The 27,553-nt window shown below is 47.5% G+C and overlaps 1 protein-coding gene across 4 annotated transcripts in view; it reads right to left on the reverse strand.

Annotated features, from left to right (window-relative positions):
• Positions 1-8,109, reverse strand: part of USP24 (ubiquitin specific peptidase 24) — an 88,483-nt gene extending 80,374 nt beyond the window's left edge. For all 4 annotated transcript variants that reach the window (XM_083359755.1, XM_083359757.1, XM_083359754.1 and 1 more), the window contains exon 1: positions 7,535-8,109. In XM_083359755.1, the coding sequence (XP_083215881.1) occupies positions 7,535-7,879 (345 nt within the window). In that variant the 5' untranslated portion in view covers positions 7,880-8,109. The remainder of the gene's footprint in view (positions 1-7,534) is intronic.
• Between the last annotated feature and the right edge of the window lie 19,444 nt (positions 8,110-27,553).

Raw genomic sequence — 27,553 nt, forward strand, 5'->3', positions numbered from 1 at the left:
ATAAAACAAGGCAAAAGTTAAAAGAAGTCTTGGGCGACAAGAAACTCTTACAATCCCTGAACACAGATTTCCAATGACGAGCAAAAAAAGAAAAGGTATTTTGATCGAGCCTATCAACAGTAACATGAAAGTTTAATGAAATGTGTTTTTAACACGATCAGAGAAATCACAGGAAAAATCACTATAAGGTAGGACTATTTAAAAGGAACAGAGTCCAATGTGGCTAAAATGAAGGAAAAACTACTACTGAAATCATTTGGTGAAGGAATGACAGAAACATTTGTAGTCAGAGAATATAATGGTAAGATGAAGTTTAAAATTATACAACTACCCATATCCATAAGAGATCATCACTTGGACTCAACAGATCTAGATATTTTTTTCCTTTTTAGGGAAGGTTGCTGTCTTATAGTTCCAAAGGTCTTGGAAGAAGCAAATTATCTGGACCCTTTTTCAGACAGGGCCTGTCTCTCTGTCTAGTATGGGACACGGTGGCACAGAGGCTTAATAACACTGAATGTGCTGGGCAATTGCCAGCACTCTGGTGGTTCGAGTCCAGCTCTGCCAAACAGGGTGAGCTCTTGTCTCTTGTCCATAGCTCCTGCCCACTTAGCAGTTCGAAAGCATTGTTTGCAAGTAGATAGATAGGTACTGGAATTTACACGATGGGAAACTGCTGGCTGCATTCTCTGTGGGGAGCTGGAACTGGTGCTGGATTTGCCTAAGCGTGATCGGCCCAGGAGGAAAGTCCTGGATGAGCCGACTTCCTCCGAGGCCAGCCAGTGTAAAGCTAGTTCATAGTCTTGTGGTGCCTTTATGCAACAAATGGATTAGTGACTGTTAGCTGCCAGGACTTCTACTATGTGCATAACATTGTAGCCTCCCTGGCCTTGTATGCCATATGCTAAATAAATAAATATCAAGTTGCTAGGAGACAAAAACACATAATGGCACATAACCAAGCAATCGATTTTAAACCAAATCTCAGTTCTGCAGCATCCCGGATTTTGGATTCATTGGCCCATTTGGGGTACCTTGGTTCAAAAATTGTTGCCCTATGATATACCATTTTGTCCAGTTAAAGGTCAGGACAACTAGGTTTTGTGTGTGTGTGTGTGTGTGTGTGTGTGTGTGTGTGTGTGTGTAAGCTAAAAGGTGTAACAAAACACTTAATTGTTTTTCTGAGAAACAATTTATAATAAAGAAGCTACTATAAGATGTTTGAAGGAACAGAGCACTTCAAAATAAGAAGAATCTATACTGCCTGCAAATACATTTTCAGAAATTTGCACAGTATACATTTTTTATAAGAAAGGTATTGGAAGCGATGACAGCTGGATTCAAAATTGTGTCATGTGGATGATACTATTTTGTCACCTAAGAGTAATGATGACTTAAATCATTATGAAAACAAAAATGGGTAGTGAAAAACCTGCCATGATACACATTGAAACAAAAAAGGTAATGTTAACCAACTTGCTTAACAACTCATAGTTGACTACAGAGATGAAAGTGGCAGACAGTTTTGTTTTCTTGCATTCAAGAGCAACTGAAGAAAAACAGTGTGATAAACGATCAAACAGGAAACAAGTTTTAGAGTAAGGTAATTACAAACTTAAACAAGATAATCAAGCTTAAGGCTATTACTATGACAACAAACAAAACAGTTAAGCAATTATTTTTTCATTGGCAATTTATTTATAAATGTGATTTATAAATAATACCAAATCATGAGGACTATGGCTCTCAAATAATGTACACATGGAAAGCAGTAATGTACAGCTGTGAAAGCATCACTGAGCTAGAGTGAGAAAGGAGTAACTTAAAAATATGGATTTGGATACAGTCACTCGGAGCATCATGGCCTAAAAGAACAGCCGTAAATTGGTTCTAGATGAAACAGACTGAGGCCTTCCTTGAGCTCAAGTAAAAACTCATATTTATGCATGTACTCTAGAATAAATTATGAAGGGAACTAGTATGCTTGGAAAGACATGAAAGAGATAGAGAAGACCACAAAGAAAGGGAATAGATGGCATCTGGAATATCTCTGGAAGCACTTCAGATTATTGCTGGGGAAATGGTGAGAATGGTCCATAAAGTCACCCTAGTTTAGGTCCAAATTGATGGCACCTTACTATTATATGTTCCACTGTTTATGGGGGGAAGACTACAGAGCATCCTTGACTTATAACCAGTTACTTAGTGACCAAAATTACAACAGACCCCCCCAAAAGCCATGTACAAGTTGGCTTCAAATTTACAGCCGCTGCCACCTCGCCCCCAGTCATTTGCTCTTACAATTGATCACAAGGACACTGCAGACCCCCTTATGCCTAGAGGACCAGGTGGTATTTTTTGGATGATGAGTCACTGGGAAAATGGAGACTGTAAACTAAATGAAACAGAAGGCTAGTAAGTCCTGAAGGTACCAGATTACACATATTACCCATAGGATAAAGCAGTAATCCCTTTCATGGATTACTGCCTTGTCGTGGCGAAGGGGCTTGTGTAATTCAATGAAGCTATGAGCTATGCTGTGCAGGGCTACCCAAGACGGACAGGTCATAGCAGAGAGTTCTGACAAAACGTGATCCACTGGAGAAGGAAATGGCAACCCACTCCAGTATCTTTGCCATGAAAACCCTATGGGCAGTACCAAAAGGCAAAATGATATGACGCTGGAAGATGAGCCCCTCAGGTCGGAAGGCGTCCAATATGCTACTGGGGAAGAGCAGAGGGCTAGTACTAGTAGCGCCAGAAAGAATGAAGCGACTGGGCCAAAGCCGAAAGGACGCTCAGCTGTGGATATGTCTGGTGGTGAAAGAAAAGTCTGATGCTGTAAAGATTTTTTCTCCATAGGAACCTGGAATGTAAGATCCATGAATCAAGGCAAGCTGGACGTGGTCAAACAAGAGATGACAAGACTGAACATCGACATCTTAGGTATCAGCGAACTAAAATGGACAGGAATGGGTGAATTTAATTCAGATGACCATCAGGTATACTACTGCGGGCAAGAATCCCTCAGAAGAAATGGAGTAGCCTTCATAGTCAATAAAAGAGTAGGAAAAGCAATACTGGGATACAATCCTCAAAATGACAGAATGATCTCAGTTCGAATCCAAGGCAAACCATTCAATATCACAGTAGTCCAAGTCTATGCCCCAACCACCAGTGCTGAAGAGGATGAAATTGACCAGTTCTATGAAGCTCTACAGCACCTTATAGAACTAACACCAAAAAGTGATGTCCTTATCATCATGGGGGATTGGAATGCTAAAGTAGGAAGCCAAAAGATAACCGGAATAACAGGCAAGTTTGGCCTTGGAGTACAAAATGAAGCAGGGCACAGGCTGATAGAATTTTGTCAAGAGAATACGATGGTCATAGCTCTTTTCCAACAACCCAAGAGACGGCTCTACACATGGACATCACCAGACGGTCAACACAGAAATCAGATTGACTATATGCTCTGCAGCCAAAGATGGAGAAGCTCTATACAGTCAGTAAAAACAAGACCAGGAGCTGACTGTGGCTCAGACCATGAGCTTCTTGTTGCAAAGTTTAGGCTTAAACTGAAGAAAGTAGGGAAAAGCACTAGGCCAGTCAGGTATGAATTAAATTATATCCCTGTTGAATATACAGTAGAGGTGACAAATAGATTTAAGGAATTAGATCTGATAGACAGGGTGCCTGAAGAACTATGGACAGAGGTTCGCAACATTGTACAAGAGGTAGCAACCAAAACCATCCCAAAGAAAAAGAAATGCAAGAAAGCAAAATAGCTGTCTGGGAAGCTTTGCAAATAGCTGAGGAAAGGAGGGAAGTGAAAGGCAAGGGAGAAAAAGAAAGATACGCCCAATTGAATGCAGAATTCCAGAGAATAGCTAGAAGAGATAAGAATGCCTTCTTAAATGAACAGTGCATAGAAATAGAAGAAAACAATAGAATAGGGAGGACCAGAGATCTTTTCAAGAAAATTGGAGAGATGAAGGGAACATTCAATGCAAAAATGGGCATGATAAAGGACCAAAATGGCAGGGACCTAACAGAGGCAGAAGAGATTAAGAAGAGATGGCCAAATTACACAGAAGAACCATACAAGAATGTGCTTAACGTCCCTGATAATCACAATGAGGTGGTCACTGACCTCGAGCCAGACATCCTAGAATGTGAAGTGAAGTGGGCCTTAGAAAAGCTGAGCAACAACAAAGCTAGTGGAGGTGACAGTATTCCAGCTGAGCTATTCAAAATCTTAAAAGACGATGCAGTAAAAGTGCTACACTCAATTTGCCAGCAAATTTGGAAAACTCAACAGTGGCCACAGGATTGGAAAAGATCAGTTTACATTCCAATTCTAAAGAAAGGAAGTGCCAAAGAATGTTCAAACTATTGCACCATTGCACTCATTTCACATGCTAGTAAAGTTATGCTTAAAATCCTATAAGCTAGACTCCAGCAGTATGTGGATCGAGAACTACCAGAAGTACAGGCAGGATTTCAAATAGGCAGAGGAACTAGAGATCAAATTGCCAACATACGCTGGATCATGGAGAAAGCTAGAGAGTTCCAGAAAAACATCTATTTCTGCTTCATTGACTATGCTAAAGCCTTTGATTGTGTGGATCATAACAAACTGTGGCAAGTCCTTAAAGAGATGGGAGTACCAATCATCTTATTTGTCTCTTGAGAAACCTATATGCGGGCCAAGAAGCAACAGTGAGAACTGGATACGGAACCACTGATTGGTTCAAAATTGGGAAAGGAGTCCGGCAAGGCTGTATAATGTCGCCTTGCCTATTTAACTTATATGCAGAGCACATCATGAGAAAAGCAGGGCTAGATGAATCAAAAGTTGGAATTAAGATTGCTGGAAGAAATATCAACAACCTAAGATATGCAGATGATACCACTCTAATGGCAGAAAGAGAAGAGGAACTGAAGAGTCTTTTGTTGCGAGTGAAGGAGAGTGCAAAAAAAAACATTAAGAAAACCAAGATCATGGCATCCGGCCCTCTCAATTCCTGGCAAATAGATGGGGAAGAAATGGAGGTAGTGACAGATTTTATTTTCCTGGGCTCCAAGATCACTGCAGACAGGGACTGCAGCCAAGAAATTAAAAGACGCTTGTTCCTGGGGAGGAAAGCCATGGCAAATCTAGACAGCACACTAAAAAGCAGAGACATTACCCTGCCAACAAAAGTGCATATAGTCAAAACTATGGTCTTCCCAGTTTCAATGTATGGCTGTGAAAGTTGGACCACAAGAAAGGCTGAGCACCAAAGAATTGAGGCCTTTGAACTATGGTGCTGGAGAAGACTCCTGCGAGTCCCTTGGACTGCAAGGCGATCAAACCGGTCAGTCCTAGAGGAGATCAACCCTGACTGCTCTTTAGAAGGCCAGATCCTGAAGTTGAAACTCAAATACTTTGGCCACCTAATGAGAAGGAAGGAGTCACTGGAGAAGAGCCTAATGCTGGGAAAGATCGAGGGCAATAGAAGAAGGCGACGACAGAGAATGAGGTGGCTGGATGGAGTCACTGAAGCAGTAGGCGTGAGCTTAAATGGACTCCAGAAGATGGTAGAGGACAGGAAAGCCTGGAGGAACGTTGTCCATAGGGTCGCGATGGGTCGGACATGACTTCGGAACTAACAACAACAACAAAAGCAGTAATGACTGACCATATGTTTTTGAAAACATTAAGAGAATCTGGTGTTTTCTAACAAAATCCCAGTAATTATAGTTAGGGAAAAAAGAATGAAAAGAGAAATATGACATCAGGCCAAATAGTACTTTTGTGTTTTTACTGTTTTAAGATTCTAGGTACTTAAAGGTTAATTCACAAAATTTATAAACTTTATAAACATAAGGTTTCTTGGCCACATCTAACTTAAAATGGGGGCCTTGAGGTTTTTCCCCATATCCATATTTTTGTACTACCTCAGGTTCTTTCAGGAAGAATCTGAAAGCTCACAAACTCATTTTTGGCAGTTTTGCAGTTACTAATACAGATGTACTATTACAGGTGCCATAATATTTTCTTCACAGACCAGAATAACTAAGCTTGTTTTTTTTTATGAGCCCAGTACCATGCGGGTCTGCAATTCCTTCCGCTCTTATGTTCCATTTGTAACACAAAAATCCAGCAATTATATAAAAAAAACAGGACAGTGTAATAAAAGTTACTACTACAGCATTAAAACAAAGCCATTGAAATTACTAACAGGAGAAGGATTGGAGGAAAGTGCCTTGGTTAAACAATGCAAAAAAACCCCCAACAACATACAATATCAGCATTTTTTTTAAAAAAACCCGAATCTATGTTTCAGTCTCCACAGACGGGTGACAAAGAGAAGTCACAACTCATCAACTTTCACTATTACAGCCCAAACAGGACTTTGCACTCAAGCTGCTTTTCCTAGGCTTGAGGCTACAGGCTTCCGTGCCAAACAAGGACACATGCACAAGACTAGCAACCAAGCGGTTTAATACTCCTTATAATCATCTGACAAGCCCGCTTAGTTGCGATTGGGGAATCAAGTCTACGGGGAATCGGAAAAAGGAGCTTTTTCTTCTTCTTCTTCTCCTCCTCCTCGGCCGTGTGTGGGATTCAAAAAGATCTCAACATTGGAATCTTTTTTGAATCCCACGAATGGCCGGGGGGGGGGGGGAAACAAACCAACAAGGGGAAGCTCCCAGGGAGGAGGAAAAGAGGTTTTTAAGAAAAGGCTGGACAGCCACCTGTCTGAAATTGGTATAGACTAGAGTCTCCGGCTTGACGAGAAAAACCTCCAAGGTTCCTTCCAGCTGGAATTCCGATTGGAAAAAAAAATGAGACTACCAGCGCTTGAGGACTCTCAAGGAGGCAGGGGGAGGGGATTCCCGAGGAAGGCTTGCATTATGCCTTGTTTTCAGCCTTCCAGCCCTGCGAGAGCGAGCCTTGGTGGAGCAGTGGGCTAATGCCTCCTTAAGTAACACCAGCTGCCTGCAATTAGTACAGGTTCGAGTCCCACCAGGCTCAAGGTTGACTCAGCCTTCCATCCTCCCGAGATAGGTAAAATGAGGACCCAGATTGTTGGGGGCAATTAAGCTGACTTTGTAATAATGCCGCTTGGGGGTGTGTGTGAAAGCCCTAATAAGCAGGCATATACATAGAATGAAGGCTATTGCTAAGCACATTGTGTTATTTAGATTGTAAGCCGCCCTGAGTCTTCGGAAAAGGGCGGGATATAAATGGAATTAAAATAAAAAAAATAAAAAATAAATTTATATCCCGCCATTCTCCGAAGACTCAGGGCGGCTTACAAGCTTAGCAGTAGCCTTCATTCTATGTATATGTCTGCTTATTAGGGCTTTCATACACCCTAATAAATAAAAATAAAAATAAAAGCCGAGCGGCCGCGCTCTCACCAACACCGCTGCGGGTGGGTTATGCCCGAACGCCTGTCACCGAATTGTTCCGGCGTAGGATCCGGCCAGATCCTCGGCTCGCTCCGCCGCTTGCCCCTCCCGCCCCACAGCGACCCCTTACCTCGTTTTCCACCACCTCGTGGTAGGCAGGGGGTGGGTCGAAGCCGCTGGTGCCGCCGCCGCCGTTCACGCCGCCGCCGCCGCTGCTAATGTCGCCGCCGTCCCCGCCACCGCGCGAGCCGCCGCTTTGCTGGGGGCCTCCCTGTCCGCTGGTCTCGCCGCCGCCGCCGCCGCCGCTGCCGCTGTCCATGGGCTCATAGTGCAGACCGGGCCGCTCGTTGGTGAGCAGCGCCACGGCCTCGTTGATGTCGTTCTTGGCCAAGCGGAGGGCCCTTCGGATGGCGGCTGCATCCGAAAACCCCATGCAAAGCAGCGTGGTGGTGTGTTGTTCTTCCTCGCTTTCCATGGCGTCTCTTTCAGCTCGGGTTCAAGCGCTACTCCCGGTCGCTTTACTGTTGCCGCCACCCGCCCTGCGCACCGCCATGTTGAGGGGAACCTCCTTCTTTCCTCCTCCTCCTCCTCCCCCCCCCGGCCCCGCTCCGCTCCGCTCCCTTTCACCGCCTTAGGGCCGGACAAGAGTATTAAGCGCCCACACCCACCCGGAAGCGGCCGCTGAAGCCGGGATACTGGTCACGTGAGGAGGGAGCCTGAGCCGCTGCCTGAACTTGAATGGAACGTAGCGAGAGGGTGGGAAAGGAATCTCGTTGTCATGGAAACCGCCGAGGCCGGCCTGGGATGGAATGCTTACGAATCGCGATTTAGGTAGATTTATGACTTTTGCACTCCAAGACGTTTAAAGGGAGAATAAGAAAGCCTTATTTAAAAAAAGAGAAGATGGCTGCACGCATGCCGTTAATGCCACGGCTTCTCTATCGTTGGAGAAGTGGTTCATATTTACTGTTTCTTTTTTCCTTTTCCCTTAAATCAGGGGTCTTCAAACTTGGCCCTTTTATGACTTGTGGACTTCAACTCCCAGAATTCCTCAGCCAGCTTTGCTGGCTGAGGAATTCTGGGAGTTGAAGACCACAAGTCATAAAAGGGCCAAGTTTGAAGACCCCTGCCTTAAATACTAGCGTTTTGATGTTGCGGCGTTCGTGGGGAAAGTTCTTTGAATCCGCGAATTTAATTGTCAGAAAATGGACTGCTATAACCAAACGTACTTTGGAATAAATCCAAAGGACACAGTATTTTGAGCGGAGAGTATAAGCAAGGTTGTAGAGCTGGGGTGAGTTCAGAGTTGGGTGGCGCCAAAATCGAATGAAAGAATATGAATGAATGAACCTTTATTGTCAAAGTACAACCATGTATACATTGAGATTGGCTGAGCCTCCCTTCCTGCCCCCACCCCCAACTCACAGTGACAACAAACCCTCCATCTTATTACACCATGTGAGCTAATTGCACAACACACAATAAAATTTCGAATTGAAATCAAAGGGATAGCTTGAAAGGATTTCTTTCTGACATTCATTTACTAAATTTAAAGGCCATTTAACTCCCTGATGATTCTGACAGCTTACATCACAAAAGTAAAAAACAACAACATAATGATGATTTTTGGTCTCTACTAGAATACTATTCCTAACATCCCTCTTTAGAGATAACAAAGTTGTATTCATTTAAGTATTTTAGTACTGCTTCCTGCATCAGGATTTATAGATCAAAACAATATGCATATTCTTGAACATTGCCATAAACATCTGCTATAAAGGCTGATAAAAAAGAGATGTAACATTTGTCTTATGGGCGCTTAGGAATATATCTGAGTAGCAGTAGTTACCAATATATTTCAGTAGCATTACTTTTTCAGCTGTGTGTAATATGTGAAGAACCAGGCACTCTAGCAAACATCTTGATCTGCTGCATCAGTTACAATTTTTGGATCAAGTACCAGGTATTCCCATTTAAAACATGTGGCAGATTAAATAAGTTAATGATAAACAAGAACTTCAATGCTTAGACCAACATTTTCTATTCAATTTTCCTACAGGTAAGTGGAAGACTGCAGGTTGACTGCAATTCTAAGAACTCCAATCCCAAAGGTTGGGAAACAGACTTAGGCTATCCCAGGGGTAGGCAACCTTGGCTCTTTTATGACTCATGGACTTGAACTCCCAGAATTCCTGGCTCAGGAATTCTGGGAGTTGAAGTCCATGAATCATAAAAGAGCCAAGGTTGCCTACCCCTGGGCTATCCCTATCTGTGAAAAGCGCATATGGTAGTTCCCTTGGGGCTAAGGCTACTTCACTGGGAATGCAAAGATCTGGATAACAACTAGATAGCAGCAAAGAAGAACAACCACCTAACACTTCCTGTTGCACCTAATGGCAACCCAAATTTTGGAGCCTGAATATGGTAGTTCTGACAAAAACCATTTAGATCTAAAATGACAATAGTGGACTCAAGAACTGCCACTATAATTAAACCTGATCTCTATTCCTATGTTGATAAATATCTGTCCCCATTGGTTTCACTTTGATGTTATGCAGTCTGCCATTTTTTTCAATAAATTTAAATGGGAGTTTGAAGGTTGATAATTATGCAGTGTTCTTGGGTCAAGCAACAGTTTCTTGAGAAAGGGAGCCACTACTGCCTTCTTTAGGGCAGATGACAATATCCACACCCCCAAGTATGTATTCACACCACTGCCTTAGCCTAACCACTTGTTACATCCCAGGAGGCTTTCATAAAAAAAGCAAGGATTTAGACTACATATACCGTAGTGATGTTATCAGTAATGATTTTGAGATGGTTTTGTTTTAGTGCCTCAGAAATAATCAACTCAAAGTCATCCTGGATGATATTACCAGATATTAACTCAGACATTTTGTCCATCTGTTTCCAACTCTGAGTGGATCCAAGTGATACTATCCTTGGGATGCTGAGAATGTTTCTCACAGAAATCCTCTGGGATGTGTAAATGTCACAGGAAAAGAAAGCTGGAAAGACATAGCTACAGTTGAAGGGGTACTCTCAAATTCTGTGCTGCTATAAGCTCATTTGAATTTGGTATATTGTCTGATAACCTAGCAGCCAGGCCAGTTATCAAAATTGCACAAAATAATGTGTGTTTTTCCTTTTCATTATTGAAGCACTGTACCACATCGGAGAGGGTTATTTCCCATTGAACCAAATTCTCATACCTTCAGCCAACCTAGAAGGCCTTTTTAAAGGAATATGGCCTTGAGTTACTGGGATGAAATTAACAAGAATTATGCTGCTTGGGTACCAACATACACAAAGCACAAGACTGCTTGATTTTATTTTATTTACCTTTGATGTGCAATGAGAAGAGGAGAAGTTTTGGTTATACCACTGGAGTGCAACCTGTAGCATATGGAAATGCCATTACAATTAATTCAAGTCTCCATGGCTTAGAAGTTTAGAATTAATTATCTCCTCTTTCTTTTTTTAGTCACAGTGGTTGTTTACATCTGCGAGAAGCATTGGAGAAACCATGCTGTTGCAAAATGAATGATGTAATTTCACTCACCTTTGCAGTTCTCAAAGGGATTTCTAATACAGGAGGAATGATGACTTGGTAGCTATGCAGCTTCATCCTGTTACAAAAACTCCATCATTATTATGTTTACTATTGCTGATAATGCTGTTGTTATTTAATAATCAGGTGAATGCACACAACGTGCATTGAAAATCAGAGATTAGGGAAATTGACCAGTTGAAATGACATGAACCCATAATTATTCGCCATTTTCAGATTAGAATGTTACTGGTAAAATTGAATAGGCTATTCTGACATTGAAACACATTCTATGAGGTTGAAATAATCTAGCCTGGGATTGCAATATTTTAATCATAAAATGTTTTGCACATCTTTACTAGAAGCATGTTAGTGTTAGAATTTATTTTATTTCTCTTCTTTTGCAGAAAAGAAACAAACGGGAAGGGATGCTTTGTAGTGCCAAGGCTTGTGAGTAGCCTGGGTGTGGCATTGATCGAATTTTAGTTTTATGAAGCTGGTCAAGTGGAGAGAAGAACTTAGTGGCTCATTGGATTTTCAGCATTCCATGATCAGCAAGAGAGAAGACAAGTAGAAAGCTCAAGTTTAAAATGGTTTGGAAAGACTGTGACAACAGTGTTGTGCTGAAATAACCAGAATCTGATGCATAAAAGCAATATACCTGGCCTGCAGCCAAATAACAGGGCCATCTGTATTCGAATTTCAAAACCCATGAGGCATAAATGATTGAAAAATCTGGAAAAGACACCAGAAGAAGACAGTGGCAACCTGTATTATTGCTGGATTGCTTTCCTGTTGTCAAGAAAACTAGGCAGGGAACTCAACAGGAGGAAGATGTTCTGTTTTATGACATGGTAACTCTGTATCTTTTTATAAAAGTGTCATATTTGTAATTTACAGTATTCATTTTCAAAATATGGGAGCGTATATAGTGGAAGAATGTCCAGCAGTGGTTGTTTAGGAGCCTTTGCAAACATCCAGTTAAATATATATAAAGGTTCATGTATTAATATGACCAATTCTCCCAAGCATTTTTGGCTCATTGATCTGTTCTAATAGCCCTAATCCTTTGGAAATATGTAATCTTATTCAATCCAATTAGATGGTCACACCAAGACAATCTCTTGAAAAGGGCTGCTTAGCTGGCAAGATAGCACTAGAAAACACCAGTCCTGCAGAATAGGTTGGGAAGTCTAATATAGACCTAATTATAAAGAGACATCCTGGTGGAAATCTAACTACACTTACATAAATGTAATGGGCATGACAAAATATTTATTTGGGGTTATGTGTACGTAAGGAGGAATGCCTATATGCTCATTTAATTTTAGGCAGGTTTGAGGACATGCTGGCTGACCTCATATGGACTCAGAAACTAAATGGAGTGGGCATGCTAGTGCAGTATGTTCAGTCAGAAGTTGAAAAAGCATTAATTCCATACTACTGCCAAAAAAACCCCACATGGTGGCATCTATAATGCCGCTTGGGGGTGTGTGTGAAAGCCCTAACAAGCAGGCATATACATAGAATGAAGGCTACTGCTAAGCTTGTAAGCCGCCCTGAGTCTTCGGAGAAGGGCGGGATATAAATGTAATAAAAATAAAAATAAAATAAATAAATAAATCTATGAAGTTAGTAGGAGCAGAACCTGGCTTGAAGGAGACGGCTTTTTTCTACTTAATTGCAGGTACACCAAAATGCATTGGATTGTTATTTTAAAAGTTACAGAGACTAGAAAATACTATTTGTTCCAAAAGACAGAATGGATAGAAATTCAGTAAGGTGAACTTTTCTCATTGACATGCTGAATAAGAGACATCAGATGAAGGCTACGGAATTACGAAAGAAAAAAACAATCTAAGCAATGTAAGTGAACATTCATGGAGTTTTTCAGACATCTGTGATATTTCAGTTCACCCCAGGAAAACTCTTTTAAGAACTTTTAGGATTCCGACTTTTTTTGCCAGACTAAAAATAGGTTTTAACTCAGCTGAACATTTAATGGTTTTGGTAAGGATTTTTGCGAAATGTGAGTAATTAATTCTGAACTAATTCAGCTAACATTTCCAAGCTAAACAATTGATGATTCTGACATATTTTATCCAAGGACACATTATGAAAACATTTAATAATTGCTGCCTTTCCAATTACATTTTCAACTTTTTATCTCAGAATAGCTAGCAGCATTCAGCCAGGTTTTATGATGAAGAAGAGTAACATTACATTTCAAGTGTTGGTAGTGAAGGCACATTGTTAGAAAGTCAGATTTTTACTCCATTTTTAATTGAAGTATATTCTCTAAGCTTCAGCTCACACTTTATTGGTTGTCATTAGACTAATATTTCCTGAAAGCCTTCTTTCAGGAGCTGCTGAAGTATGCACAGCCTCAGAACCAGGTCATTATTAATAATCTTTCTTAGCACAGGTTATTCAACTTTCTTATAGTTCTACCATTATACAAGAGTAAAGCAACTATTATGCAGTTGACTTTGGATGCCTTGAAAGCACATGAAATGAATCTAATTTACATAATTGTCTCACACAAGCCAAAATGATGTCCTGTGCATAATTTTGTCCTCACACAAATTGCATGAATTATGGAATATACATCAGTTGTATCATTTGCTTGCCTTTACCCTTCAGAAAATGAGGAAGATTTTTTTTTAACATGGGCACTGGCGGGATGATGATATTATGGCACAAATGACACAACTTACATGCTTATGTCAGATGTCATGACATAATTACATGCTTGTGCTATTTGTACCTTGATATGATTGACATGTCACTGTTATAGATACAACTATGTCTAGATTAGTGCTGATAGTGAATCCCATGAAATATTATTCGAATTCACACTATTGAAAATGACCTGTCTATGAAACATAGGGGAAATTTGGTAATTGATGGAAGTAGGAAATGAACATTTTTAAACATAAATATTTAAACATTTATTAATGAAATATAACAGAATTAAAGAATATACTAACAACTTAAATTTATTTTTAATTTGTAGAAAACCAAATAAAACCAAATATTTCTAAATACTACTCCTGTCCATTTTCTAGACAAATAGGGCTCATCCCCTTCATGGATTACTGCCTTGTCGTGGCGAAGGGGCTTGCGTAATTCAATGAAGCTATGAGCTATGCCGTGCAGGGCCACCCAAGAAGGACAGGTCATAGCCGAGAGTTCTGACAAAACGTGATCCACTGGAGAAGGAAATGGCAACCCACTCCAGTATCTTTGCCATGAAAACCCTATGGACAGTACCAAAAGGCAAAACGATATGACGCTGGAAGATGAGCCCCTCAGGTCGGAAGGCATCCAATATGCTACTGGGGAAGAGCAGAGGGCTAGTACTAGTAGCGCCATAAAGAATGAAGCGACTGGGCCAAAGCCGAAAGGACGCTCAGCTGTGGATATGTCTGGTGGTGAAAGGAAAGTCCGATGCTGTAAAGATTTTTTCTCCATAGGAACCTGGAATGTAAGATCCATGAATCAAGGAAAGTTGGACGTGGTCAAACAAGAGATGACAAGACTGAACATCGACATCTTAGGTATCAGCGAACTAAAATGGACAGGAATGGGTGAATTTAATTCAGATGACCATCAGGTATACTACTGCGGACAAGAATCCCTCAGAAGAAATGGAGTAGCCTTCATAGTCAATAAAAGAGTAGGAAAAGCAATACTGGGATACAATCCTCAAAATGACAGAATGATCTCAGTTCGAATCCAAGGCAAACCATTCAATATCACAGTAGTCCCAAGTCTATGCCCCAACCACCAGTGCTGAAGAGGATGAAATTGACCGGTTCTACGAAGCCCTACAGCACCTTATAGAACTAACACCAAAAAATGATGTCCTTATCATCATGGGGGATTGAAATGCTAAAGTAGGAAGCCAAAAGATAACTGGAATAACAGGCAAGTTTGGCATTGGAGTACAAAATGAAGCAGGGCACAGGCTGATAGAATTTTGTCAAGAGAATACGATGGTCATAGCTGTTGTGACTCAGGGCCAGCCTGTGGGCCCGACAGCCGGGTCCGATGTATCGGAGGACTCAGATGTGGGGGAGGAGGGAAACGAACCGGCTGATGATGATTTGGAGACTTTGCAGAGTCCTCAGCCGGGAACCTCTTCTCAGCTGTGTGAGCCCGAGAGTGCGGAGGATGATGACCCACAGCTGGCCCTGTTCAAGGACGCCCGACGCAGGAGGCAGACGAGCAGGGACAAACAAAGGAAGGCTATGGGACTCCTCGGGAGGAGGCACAGGGAGACCACGCCCTGAGCTCTCTATAAAAGAAGTGTTTGGGGAGGGGCTAGTTGCTGAAAGCAACTTTTTCGTTTGAGAAGTCAAGCTCTTGTATTTTTGTAACAGTGTAATTAAAACTTGGCAGAAGCCTTTTGATCTTGGACGCTTTCCAGACTCTTCCTTTGATTAGGGGTGCGAGAAGAGGGCTGGTTCAGAACAGTTTGCTTTCAGCCACCCACCCCTTAATACTACGATGGAGCAGCTTCTTGCCGAGAATGTCCAGCTCAACCAGCAACTCACCTTGCTGGCCACTCAGGTGGCACAACTGCAGGCTCAGGTACATGCTGCCCCCCCACCCAGGAGGAAATGTCAGATAGCTATGCCGGATAAATTCGCTGGTAATCCAGAACTGTTTCCTGCCTTCCTGGGACAATGCCAGCTTTATATCAGCGTGAGAGCAGCTGATTTCCCCACTGACCGAGATAAGGTGGGATTCGTGTTGAGCCTTCTGTCGGGAGATGCAGCTCGTTGGGGCACGCCTCTGTTGGCACAGCCTAGCCCTTTGTTGGATAACTTTGGGGGGTTTTGTGACCATATGCGCCTCATGTACGAGGACCCGATTAAGGCACAGACGGCCACCCGACGCCTGAAAGCTTTGAGGCAGGGTCAGCGCCCTCTACAGGCCTATATCAGCGATTTCCGGCTGCTTAGCCAGGATTCCGCCTGGAATGAGGCTGCGCTCGTGGATGCCTTTCAGGATGGCTTGTCAGAGGAGATGTTGGATGAGCTGGCCCGCGTGGACATTCCCTCAGACCTGAATGGGCTGATCCATCTTTGTCTGCGGATCGATGCCCGGCTGCAGCAGCGTAAGAGTCGCCGTGCCACCCCACAGACCCCTGCCGCCCCTGTTGTGCGTGAGCCCCCGGTCCAGAGGGAGGAGCCAATGGAGCTGGGTGCCGCCAGGTCCCGTCTATCGGTGACGGAAATGGACAGACGACGATCGGAGGGGTTGTGTTTTTACTGTGGGGACCCTGGACATTTGGCTGCTTCTTGCCCGAAGAAGCGTCAGCGGGCGTCAGTGACCAAGCCTGCCCCGAGAAAGTCCCCTGCTTTGTTATCGGGAAACGGCCCGAGCCCGATCTAGACGGTGTGAAAGATCGGGCGACCCACAACATCCACACCGAGCGACGCCGTTCCGACGGTGCCTGTGAACCTCCACGGCATTTGATTTTGGAGGCACGTCTGATCCTCCCTGGCAAGTCAGAGGGGATTCCAGTCCATGCCTTAATTGACTCTGGGGCTACCACTAACTTTATGGATTCGGCCTTTGTGGCCAAATGGGCTGTTCCCCAGTGTCCAGTGGATCCGCCCATGCTTGTGGAGACCATCGATGGTCGAGTGCTCCTGTCCGGGCCTATCACGGCCGCCACGCAACCCGTGTGTATGGCCATCAGTACCCATGTGGAGGCCATTCAGTTCTACGTCACTTCGGATCTGCACTTCCCCGTGGTCTTGGGACTGGCGTGGCTCCGGGCACATGATCCACAGATCTATTGGTCTCAGAACTTGGTCACCTTCCCAAGTTTGCAGTGCGTGGACCACACCCGCCATATCTGTGCCGGCCAGGTGGAGGGTTCCTCAGGGGTTTCCTTGCCTCCCGAACTGTCCGACTTTGCTGACGTGTTCAGCGAGTCAGAGGCGGACCAATTACCCCCGCACAGGCCCTACGACTGCTCCATTGACCTAGTCCCTGATGCGCCTCTCCCAGTGGGGCGTTTGTACTCCATGTCGGAGCCCGAGTTGGCTGCATTGCGGGACTTCCTGACGAAGAACTTGGCTCGTGGTTTCATCCGGCCCTCGTCCTCGCCAGTGTCTGCGCCCGTGCTCTTCGTCAAAAAGAAGTCGGGCGAGTTACGGCTTTGCTGTGACTACCGGAAACTCAACGCTATCACGGTGCGTAACCGCTACCCGCTGCCCCTCATCCCCGAGCTCTTGGACCGACTCCGGGAGGCTAAGATCTTCACGAAACTGGACCTGCGTGGAGCTTACAACCTCGTCAGGGTTCGGCCGGGTGATGAGTGGAAGACGGCGTTTGGTACTCGCTATGGACATTTCGAGTACACGGTGATGCCGTTTGGCCTGACCAACGCCCCCGCTGTGTTTCAGCATTTTATGAATGACGTCTTTCGGGATCTGTTGGACCAGTTTGTTGTGATTTACCTGGACGACATCCTGATTTACTCCCCGTCGCGTGAAGCGCATCATCAGCATCTCCGTCAGGTCCTGCAGCGCCTCCGGAATCATCGGCTGTTTGCCAAGTTGGAGAAGTGCCAGTTCTACCAGGTGACCATTGATTTCTTGGGTCACCGCATTTCTCCTGAGGGCATCGCCATGGAACCGAGTAAAGTTGAGTCGTTGCAGAGTTGGCAACCCCCGCGTCGTGTGAAGGATATTCAGCGACTTCTTGGATTTGCCAACTACTATCGGACATTCATCCCTGGCTTTGCTGCCTTGACAGCCCCCCTCACCCGGCTCCTGCAGAAGAAGACTCGGTTCCAGTGGAACGCCCCCGAACAACAGGCGTTCCAAGCTCTGAAGGACGCCTTCATGAAGGAGCCCATCTTGAAGCATCCTGACCCGCAACGGCCGTTTGTCGTGGAGGCGGACGCCTCCGACATTGCCATTGGGGCCGTGTTACTTCAGGCAGCGACGCCCAACGGTACCCTTTTCCCTTGCGCGTATCACTCACGGAAATTGAATCCCTCGGAGCGCAACTATACCATCTGGGAGAAGGAGCTGCTGGCCATCAAGGCGGCGTTCGAGGCTTGGAGGCATCATCTGGAGGGGGCGCGGCATCAAATCGAGGTCCGGACGGACCACAAGAATCTGGAAAGCCTGCAGACCGCTCGGAATTTGAACCAACGCCAGATCCGGTGGTCCCTCTTCTTTGCGAGGTTTGACTTCCGGGTGCGGTACATACCAAGCGGGCACAACCAGAGAGCGGATGCTCTGTCCAGGAAGCCCGAGTACACCCGAGTGGAAGACAAGCTTCCGCCCAGGACCGTGATCCCCGTCGAGTCTTTTGCTGCGGTGCGGGAGCCGGTGGATATACGGGCTCGGATCCGGGAGGCGCAGCAGCAGGAGGCGTGGGTGGCTCAGCGGAAGGAAGAGGTGGGGCCAGATTCGCCTTGGTCGGTCACGGATGGACTCCTGTATTATCGTGACCGGCTCTATGTTCCAGGAGGGCCACTCAGGGGACTCGTCCTCAGCCAATGTCATGATAACCCGGCTGCGGGGCATTTTGGCCTGTTCAAGACTCTGAACCTGGTCTCCCGTACATTCTGGTGGCCCCGAGTCCGACACGATGTCCAGTCTTATGTCACCTCCTGCGTCCCATGCAGGCAGGCCAAGTCAGCGACAGGGGCCCCGCCTGGTTTACTGCAGCCTTTGCCAACGCCCAAGAGACCCTGGGGGGCTGTGTCCATGGACTTTCTGACGGATCTACCCCCATCCTCCGGCTTCACGACAGTGTTTGTGGTGGTGGACATGTTGACCAAGATGGCGCACTTCATCCCCTGTCGCGGCTTACCGTCAGCTCGCGCCACTAGTCGCATGTTCATCCAACAGGTGTTCCGGCTGCACGGCCTTCCCGATAGAGTCGTCTCCGATAGGGGGGCCCAGTTTACAGCCCGCTTCTGGCAGGAGTTGATGCGGGCGTTGGACATTAAGGTTTGCCTCTCGTCCGCGCATCATCCTCAGACCGACGGGGGTACCGAGAAGGTCATCGGCATTTTGGAGCAGTATCTGCGCTGCTACGTTAACCTGCAGCAGGACAATTGGGTGGACTATTTGGCCATAGCCGAGTTTGCCTTTAACAACTCGCAGCACACCTCCACGCAGATGACACCGTTCTTGGCCAATGTGGGTTATCACCCTCGGTTTTTCCCCCTTTCTCCCGTGGACTCACCGGAGCCGGCAGCGAACGAATTCATGGCGGAGTTACAGGCGATCCATCGGTTGGTGCGACGGCAGCTGGAGAAGGCCAAGGCCGACTACAAGAGGTTCGCCGATCGGTCGAGAAGGGATACGCCTCCATTATCGGTGGGGGATCGGGTCTGGCTGTCCACCAGGAACCTACCATCCACTCGGCCGGCGAGGAAGCTGGACCACCGTTACCTTGGACCGTTCCCAGTCGAGGCCGTCATCAACCCGGTCGCCTATCGTTTAACTCTGCCACGTTCCCTGCGCGTGCACCCCGTCTTCCATCGGTCCTTGTTGGTCCCCGAACAACCGGCTTGTCCACTTCGCCAAGCGGAACCTCCCCCATCAGGACCTCGTGATGGCGACAGCACCCCCGAGTACGAGGTCGCCAGCATCAGGGATTCCCGCTGGCTGAAAGGTCGCTTCCAGTACCTGATCGAGTGGAAAGGGTACGGGCCGGAGGACTTCACATGGGAAGACGCGACCGCCGTTCATGCCCCTGCGTTGGTGACTGCTTTTCACGAACAGTTCCCATCCCGACCGCATCCGGATCGGCAGACCCGGGGGAAGGGCCCTGCGGTGCGGGATAGTGTTGTGACTCAGGGCCAGCCTGTGGGTCCGACAGCCGGGTCCGATGTATCGGAGGACTCAGATGTGGGGGAGGAGGGAAACGAACCGGCTGATGATGATTTGGAGACTTTGCAGAGTCCTCAGCCGGGAACCTCTTCTCAGCTGTGTGAGCCCGAGAGTGCGGAGGATGATGACCCACAGCTGGCCCTGTTCAAGGACGCCCGACGCAGGAGGCAGACGAGCAGGGACAAACAAAGGAAGGCTATGGGACTCCTCGGGAGGAGGCACAGGGAGACCACGCCCTGAGCTCTCTATAAAAGAAGTGTTTGGGGAGGGGCTAGTTGCTGAAAGCAACTTTTTCGTTTGAGAAGTCAAGCTCTTGTATTTTTGTAACAGTGTAATTAAAACTTGGCAGAAGCCTTTTGATCTTGGACGCTTTCCAGACTCTTCCTTTGATTAGGGGTGCGAGAAGAGGGCTGGTTCAGAACAGTTTGCTTTCAGCCACCCACCCCTTAATACTACGATGGAGCAGCTTCTTGCCGAGAATGTCCAGCTCAACCAGCAACTCACCTTGCTGGCCACTCAGGTGGCACAACTGCAGGCTCAGGTACATGCTGCCCCCCCACCCAGGAGGAAATGTCAGATAGCTATGCCGGATAAATTCGCTGGTAATCCAGAACTGTTTCCTGCCTTCCTGGGACAATGCCAGCTTTATATCAGCGTGAGAGCAGCTGATTTCCCCACTGACCGAGATAAGGTGGGATTCGTGTTGAGCCTTCTGTCGGGAGATGCAGCTCGTTGGGGCACGCCTCTGTTGGCACAGCCTAGCCCTTTGTTGGATAACTTTGGGGGGTTTTGTGACCATATGCGCCTCATGTACGAGGACCCGATTAAGGCACAGACGGCCACCCGACGCCTGAAAGCTTTGAGGCAGGGTCAGCGCCCTCTACAGGCCTATATCAGCGATTTCCGGCTGCTTAGCCAGGATTCCGCCTGGAATGAGGCTGCGCTCGTGGATGCCTTTCAGGATGGCTTGTCAGAGGAGATGTTGGATGAGCTGGCCCGCGTGGACATTCCCTCAGACCTGAATGGGCTGATCCATCTTTGTCTGCGGATCGATGCCCGGCTGCAGCAGCGTAAGAGTCGCCGTGCCACCCCACAGACCCCTGCCGCCCCTGTTGTGCGTGAGCCCCCGGTCCAGAGGGAGGAGCCAATGGAGCTGGGTGCCGCCAGGTCCCGTCTATCGGTGACGGAAATGGACAGACGACGATCGGAGGGGTTGTGTTTTTACTGTGGGGACCCTGGACATTTGGCTGCTTCTTGCCCGAAGAAGCGTCAGCGGGCGTCAGTGACCAAGCCTGCCCCAAGAAAGTCCCCTGCTTTGTTATCGGGAAACGGCCCGAGCCCGATCTAGACGGTGTGAAAGATCGGGCGACCCACAACATCCACACCGAGCGACGCCGTTCCGACGGTGCCTGTGAACCTCCACGGCATTTGATTTTGGAGGCACGTCTGATCCTCCCTGGCAAGTCAGAGGGGATTCCAGTCCATGCCTTAATTGACTCTGGGGCTACCACTAACTTTATGGATTCGGCCTTTGTGGCCAAATGGGCTGTTCCCCAGTGTCCAGTGGATCCGCCCATGCTTGTGGAGACCATCGATGGTCGAGTGCTCCTGTCCGGGCCTATCACGGCCGCCACGCAACCCGTGTGTATGGCCATCAGTACCCATGTGGAGGCCATTCAGTTCTACGTCACTTCGGATCTGCACTTCCCCGTGGTCTTGGGACTGGCGTGGCTCCGGGCGCATGATCCACAGATCTATTGGTCTCAGAACTTGGTCACCTTCCCAAGTTTGCAGTGCGTGGACCACACCCGCCATATCTGTGCCGGCCAGGTGGAGGGTTCCTCAGGGGTTTCCTTGCCTCCCGAACTGTCCGACTTTGCTGACGTGTTCAGCGAGTCAGAGGCGGACCAATTACCCCCGCACAGGCCCTACGACTGCTCCATTGACCTAGTCCCTGATGCGCCTCTCCCAGTGGGGCGTTTGTACTCCATGTCGGAGCCCGAGTTGGCTGCATTGCGGGACTTCCTGACGAAGAACTTGGCTCGTGGTTTCATCCGGCCCTCGTCCTCGCCAGTGTCTGCGCCCGTGCTCTTCGTCAAAAAGAAGTCGGGCGAGTTACGGCTTTGCTGTGACTACCGGAAACTCAACGCTATCACGGTGCGTAACCGCTACCCGCTGCCCCTCATCCCCGAGCTCTTGGACCGACTCCGGGAGGCTAAGATCTTCACGAAACTGGACCTGCGTGGAGCTTACAACCTCGTCAGGGTTCGGCCGGGTGATGAGTGGAAGACGGCGTTTGGTACTCGCTATGGACATTTCGAGTACACGGTGATGCCGTTTGGCCTGACCAACGCCCCCGCTGTGTTTCAGCATTTTATGAATGACGTCTTTCGGGATCTGTTGGACCAGTTTGTTGTGATTTACCTGGACGACATCCTGATTTACTCCCCGTCGCGTGAAGCGCATCATCAGCATCTCCGTCAGGTCCTGCAGCGCCTCCGGAATCATCGGCTGTTTGCCAAGTTGGAGAAGTGCCAGTTCTACCAGGTGACCATTGATTTCTTGGGTCACCGCATTTCTCCTGAGGGCATCGCCATGGAACCGAGTAAAGTTGAGTCATTGCAGAGTTGGCAACCCCCGCGTCGCGTGAAGGATATTCAGCGACTTCTTGGATTTGCCAACTACTATCGGACATTCATCCCTGGCTTTGCTGCCTTGACAGCCCCCCTCACCCGGCTCCTGCAGAAGAAGACTCGGTTCCAGTGGAACGCCCCCGAACAACAGGCGTTCCAAGCTCTGAAGGACGCCTTCATGAAGGAGCCCATCTTGAAGCATCCTGACCCGCAACGGCCATTTGTCGTGGAGGCGGACGCCTCCGACATTGCCATTGGGGCCGTGTTACTTCAGGCAGCGACGCCCAACGGTACCCTTTTCCCTTGCGCGTATCACTCACGGAAATTGAATCCCTCGGAGCGCAACTATACCATCTGGGAGAAGGAGCTGCTGGCCATCAAGGCGGCGTTCGAGGCTTGGAGGCATCATCTGGAGGGGGCGCGGCATCAAATCGAGGTCCGGACGGACCACAAGAATCTGGAAAGCCTGCAGACCGCTCGGAATTTGAACCAACGCCAGATCCGGTGGTCCCTCTTCTTTGCGAGGTTTGACTTCCGGGTGCGGTACATACCAAGCGGGCACAACCAGAGAGCGGATGCTCTGTCCAGGAAGCCCGAGTACACCCGAGTGGAAGACAAGCTTCCGCCCAGGACCGTGATCCCCGTCGAGTCTTTTGCTGCGGTGCGGGAGCCGGTGGATATACGGGCTCGGATCCGGGAGGCGCAGCAGCAGGAGGCGTGGGTGGCTCAGCGGAAGGAAGAGGTGGGGCCAGATTCGCCTTGGTCGGTCACGGATGGACTCCTGTATTATCGTGACCGGCTCTATGTTCCAGGAGGGCCACTCAGGGGACTCGTCCTCAGCCAATGTCATGATAACCCGGCTGCGGGGCATTTTGGCCTGTTCAAGACTCTGAACCTGGTCTCCCGTACATTCTGGTGGCCCCGAGTCCGACACGATGTCCAGTCTTATGTCACCTCCTGCGTCCCATGCAGGCAGGCCAAGTCAGCGACAGGGGCCCCGCCTGGTTTACTGCAGCCTTTGCCAACGCCCAAGAGACCCTGGGGGGCTGTGTCCATGGACTTTCTGACGGATCTACCCCCATCCTCCGGCTTCACGACAGTGTTTGTGGTGGTGGACATGTTGACCAAGATGGCGCACTTCATCCCCTGTCGCGGCTTACCGTCAGCTCGCGCCACTAGTCGCATGTTCATCCAACAGGTGTTCCGGCTGCACGGCCTTCCCGATAGAGTCGTCTCCGATAGGGGGGCCCAGTTTACAGCCCGCTTCTGGCAGGAGTTGATGCGGGCGTTGGACATTAAGGTTTGCCTCTCGTCCGCGCATCATCCTCAGACCGACGGGGGTACCGAGAAGGTCATCGGCATTTTGGAGCAGTATCTGCGCTGCTACGTTAACCTGCAGCAGGACAATTGGGTGGACTATTTGGCCATAGCCGAGTTTGCCTTTAACAACTCGCAGCACACCTCCACGCAGATGACACCGTTCTTGGCCAATGTGGGTTATCACCCTCGGTTTTTCCCCCTTTCTCCCGTGGACTCACCGGAGCCGGCAGCGAACGAATTCATGGCGGAGTTACAGGCGATCCATCGGTTGGTGCGACGGCAGCTGGAGAAGGCCAAGGCCGACTACAAGAGGTTCGCCGATCGGTCGAGAAGGGATACGCCTCCATTATCGGTGGGGGATCGGGTCTGGCTGTCCACCAGGAACCTACCATCCACTCGGCCGGCGAGGAAGCTGGACCACCGTTACCTTGGACCGTTCCCAGTCGAGGCCGTCATCAACCCGGTCGCCTATCGTTTAACTCTGCCACGTTCCCTGCGCGTGCACCCCGTCTTCCATCGGTCCTTGTTGGTCCCCGAACAACCGGCTTGTCCACTTCGCCAAGCGGAACCTCCCCCATCAGGACCTCGTGATGGCGACAGCACCCCCGAGTACGAGGTCGCCAGCATCAGGGATTCCCGCTGGCTGAAAGGTCGCTTCCAGTACCTGATCGAGTGGAAAGGGTACGGGCCGGAGGACTTCACATGGGAAGACGCGACCGCCGTTCATGCCCCTGCGTTGGTGACTGCTTTTCACGAACAGTTCCCATCCCGACCGCATCCGGATCGGCAGACCCGGGGGAAGGGCCCTGCGGTGCGGGATAGTGTTGTGACTCAGGGCCAGCCTGTGGGCCCGACAGCCGGGTCCGATGTATCGGAGGACTCAGATGTGGGGGAGGAGGGAAACGAACCGGCTGATGATGATTTGGAGACTTTGCAGAGTCCTCAGCCGGGAACCTCTTCTCAGCTGTGTGAGCCCGAGAGTGCGGAGGATGATGACCCACAGCTGGCCCTGTTCAAGGACGCCCGACGCAGGAGGCAGACGAGCAGGGACAAACAAAGGAAGGCTATGGGACTCCTCGGGAGGAGGCACAGGGAGACCACGCCCTGAGCTCTCTATAAAAGAAGTGTTTGGGGAGGGGCTAGTTGCTGAAAGCAACTTTTTCGTTTGAGAAGTCAAGCTCTTGTATTTTTGTAACAGTGTAATTAAAACTTGGCAGAAGCCTTTTGATCTTGGACGCTTTCCAGACTCTTCCTTTGATTAGGGGTGCGAGAAGAGGGCTGGTTCAGAACAATAGCAAACACTCTTTTCCAACAACCCAAGAGACGGCTCTACACATGGACATCACCAGACGGTCAACACAGAAATCAGATTGACTATATGCTCTGCAGCCAAAGATGGAGAAGCTCTATACAGTCAGTAAAAACAAGACCAGGAGCTGACTGTGGCTCAGACCATGAGCTTCTTGTTGCAAAGTTTAGGCTTAAACTGAAGAAAGTAGGGAAAAGCACTAGGCCACTCAGGTATGAATTAAATCATATCCCTGTTGAATATACAGTAGAGGTGACAAATAGATTTAAGGAATTAGATCTGATAGACAGAGTGCCTGAAGAACTATGGACAGAGGTTCGCGACATTGTACAACAGGTAGCAACCAAAACCATCCCAAAGAAAAAGAAATGCAAGAAAGCAAAATGGCTGTCTGAGGAAGCTTTGCAAATAGCTGAGGAAAGGAGGGAAGCGAAAGGCAAGGGAGAAAAACATAGATACGCCCAATTGAATGCAGAATTCCAGAGAATAGCTAGAAGAGATAAGAATGCCTTCTTAAATGAACAGTGCAAAGAAATAGAAGAAAACAATAGAATAGGAAGGACCAGAGATCTTTTCAAGAAAATTGGAGAGATGAAGGGAATGTTTAATGCAAAAATGGGCATGATAAAGGACCAAAATGGCAGGGACCTAACAGAGGCAGAAGAGATTAAGAAGAGGTGGCAAAATTGCACAGAAGAACTATACAAGAATGAGCTTAACGTCCCTGATAATCACAATGAGGTGGTCACTGACCTCGAGCCAGACATCCTAGAATGTGAAGTGAAGTGGGCCTTAGAAAAGCTGAGCAAGCTAGTGGAGGTGACAGTATTCCAGCTGAGCTATTCAAAATCTTAAAAGACAGTGCAGTAAAAGTGCTACACTCAATTTGCCAGCAAATTTGGAAAACTCAACAGTGGCCACAGGATTGGAAAAGATCAGTTTACATTCCAATTCCAAAGAAAGGCAGTGCCAAAGAATGTTCAAACTATCGCACCATTGCACTCATTTCTCATGCTAGTAAAGTCATGCTTAAAATCCTACAAGCTAGACTTCAGCAGTATGTGGATCGAGAACTACCAGAAGTGCAGGCAGGATTTCGAAGAGGTAGAGGAACTAGAGATCAAATTGCCAACATACGCTGGATCATGGAGAAAGCTAGGGAGTTCCAGAAAAACATCTACTTCTGCTTCATTGACTATGCTAAAGCCTTTGATTGTGTGGATCATAACAAACTGTGGCAAGTTCTTAAAGAGATGGGAGTACCAGACCATCTTATTTGTCTCTTGAGAAACCTATATGCGGGTCAAGAAGCAGCAGTGAGAACTGGACACGGAACCACTGATTGGTTCAAAATTGGGAAAGGAGTCCGGCAAGGCTGTATACTGTCGCCCTGCCTATTTAACTTATATGCAGAGCACATCATGAGAAAGGCAGGGCTAGATGAATCAAAAGTTGGAATTAAGATTGCCGGAAGAAATATCAACAACCTAAGATACGCAGATGATACCACTCTAATGGCATAAAGTGAAGAAGGAGAGTGCAAAACTTGGGTTGAAACTTAACATTAAGAAAACCAAGATCATGGCATCTGGCCCTCTCAATTCCTGGCAAATTGATGGGGAAGAAATGGAAGTAGTGACAGATTTTATTTTCCTGGGCTCCAAGATCACTGCAGATGGGGACTGTAGCCAAGAAATTAAAAGACGCTTGCTCCTGGGGAGGAAAGCCATGGCAAATCTAGACAGCACACTAAAAAGCAGAGACATCACCCTGTCAACAAAAGTGCGTATAGTCAAGGCTATGGTCTTCCCAGTTGCAATGTATGGCAGTGAAAGTTGGACCATAAGAAAGGCTGAGCGCCAAAAAATTGAGGCCTTTGAACTATGGTGCTGGAGAAGACTCCTGCGAGTCCCTTGGACTGCAAGGCGATCAAACCGGTCAGTCCTAGAGGAGATCAATCCTGACTGCTCTTTAGAAGGCCAGATCCTGAAGCTAAAACTCAAATACTTTGGCCACCTAATGAGAAGGAAGGACTCACTGGAGAAGAGCCTAATGCTGGGAAAGATCGAGGGCAATAGAAGAAGGGGACGACAGAGAATGAGGTGGCTGGATGGAGTCACTGAAGCAGTAGGCGTGAGCTTAAATGGACTCCAGAAGATGGTAGAGGACAGGAAGGCCTTGAGGAATGTTGTCCATAGGGTCGCGATGGGTCGGACACGACTTCGCAGCTAACAACAACAACAACAAGGGCTCATAAATATTTAAAATAAATCAAGTGAACAGAGGACAAGCTGGAGTTTAAAGCCATATTCAAAGCACACCTAATTTTCCTGTATTCTGTTGTTGTTCTTTCAAAATTAGGCTTTTCTGTTTTGAGTTTTACTCAAATGGAATTTTCCTTTTCTCCATTCTGCACCCACAACGAGTAATGTCTATACCTCATCAACTATGCAGGCACTAG

The sequence above is a fragment of the Vipera ursinii genome (assembly GCF_947247035.1).
Source record: "Vipera ursinii genome assembly, chromosome: 3".
NCBI lineage: Eukaryota > Metazoa > Chordata > Lepidosauria > Squamata > Viperidae > Vipera > Vipera ursinii.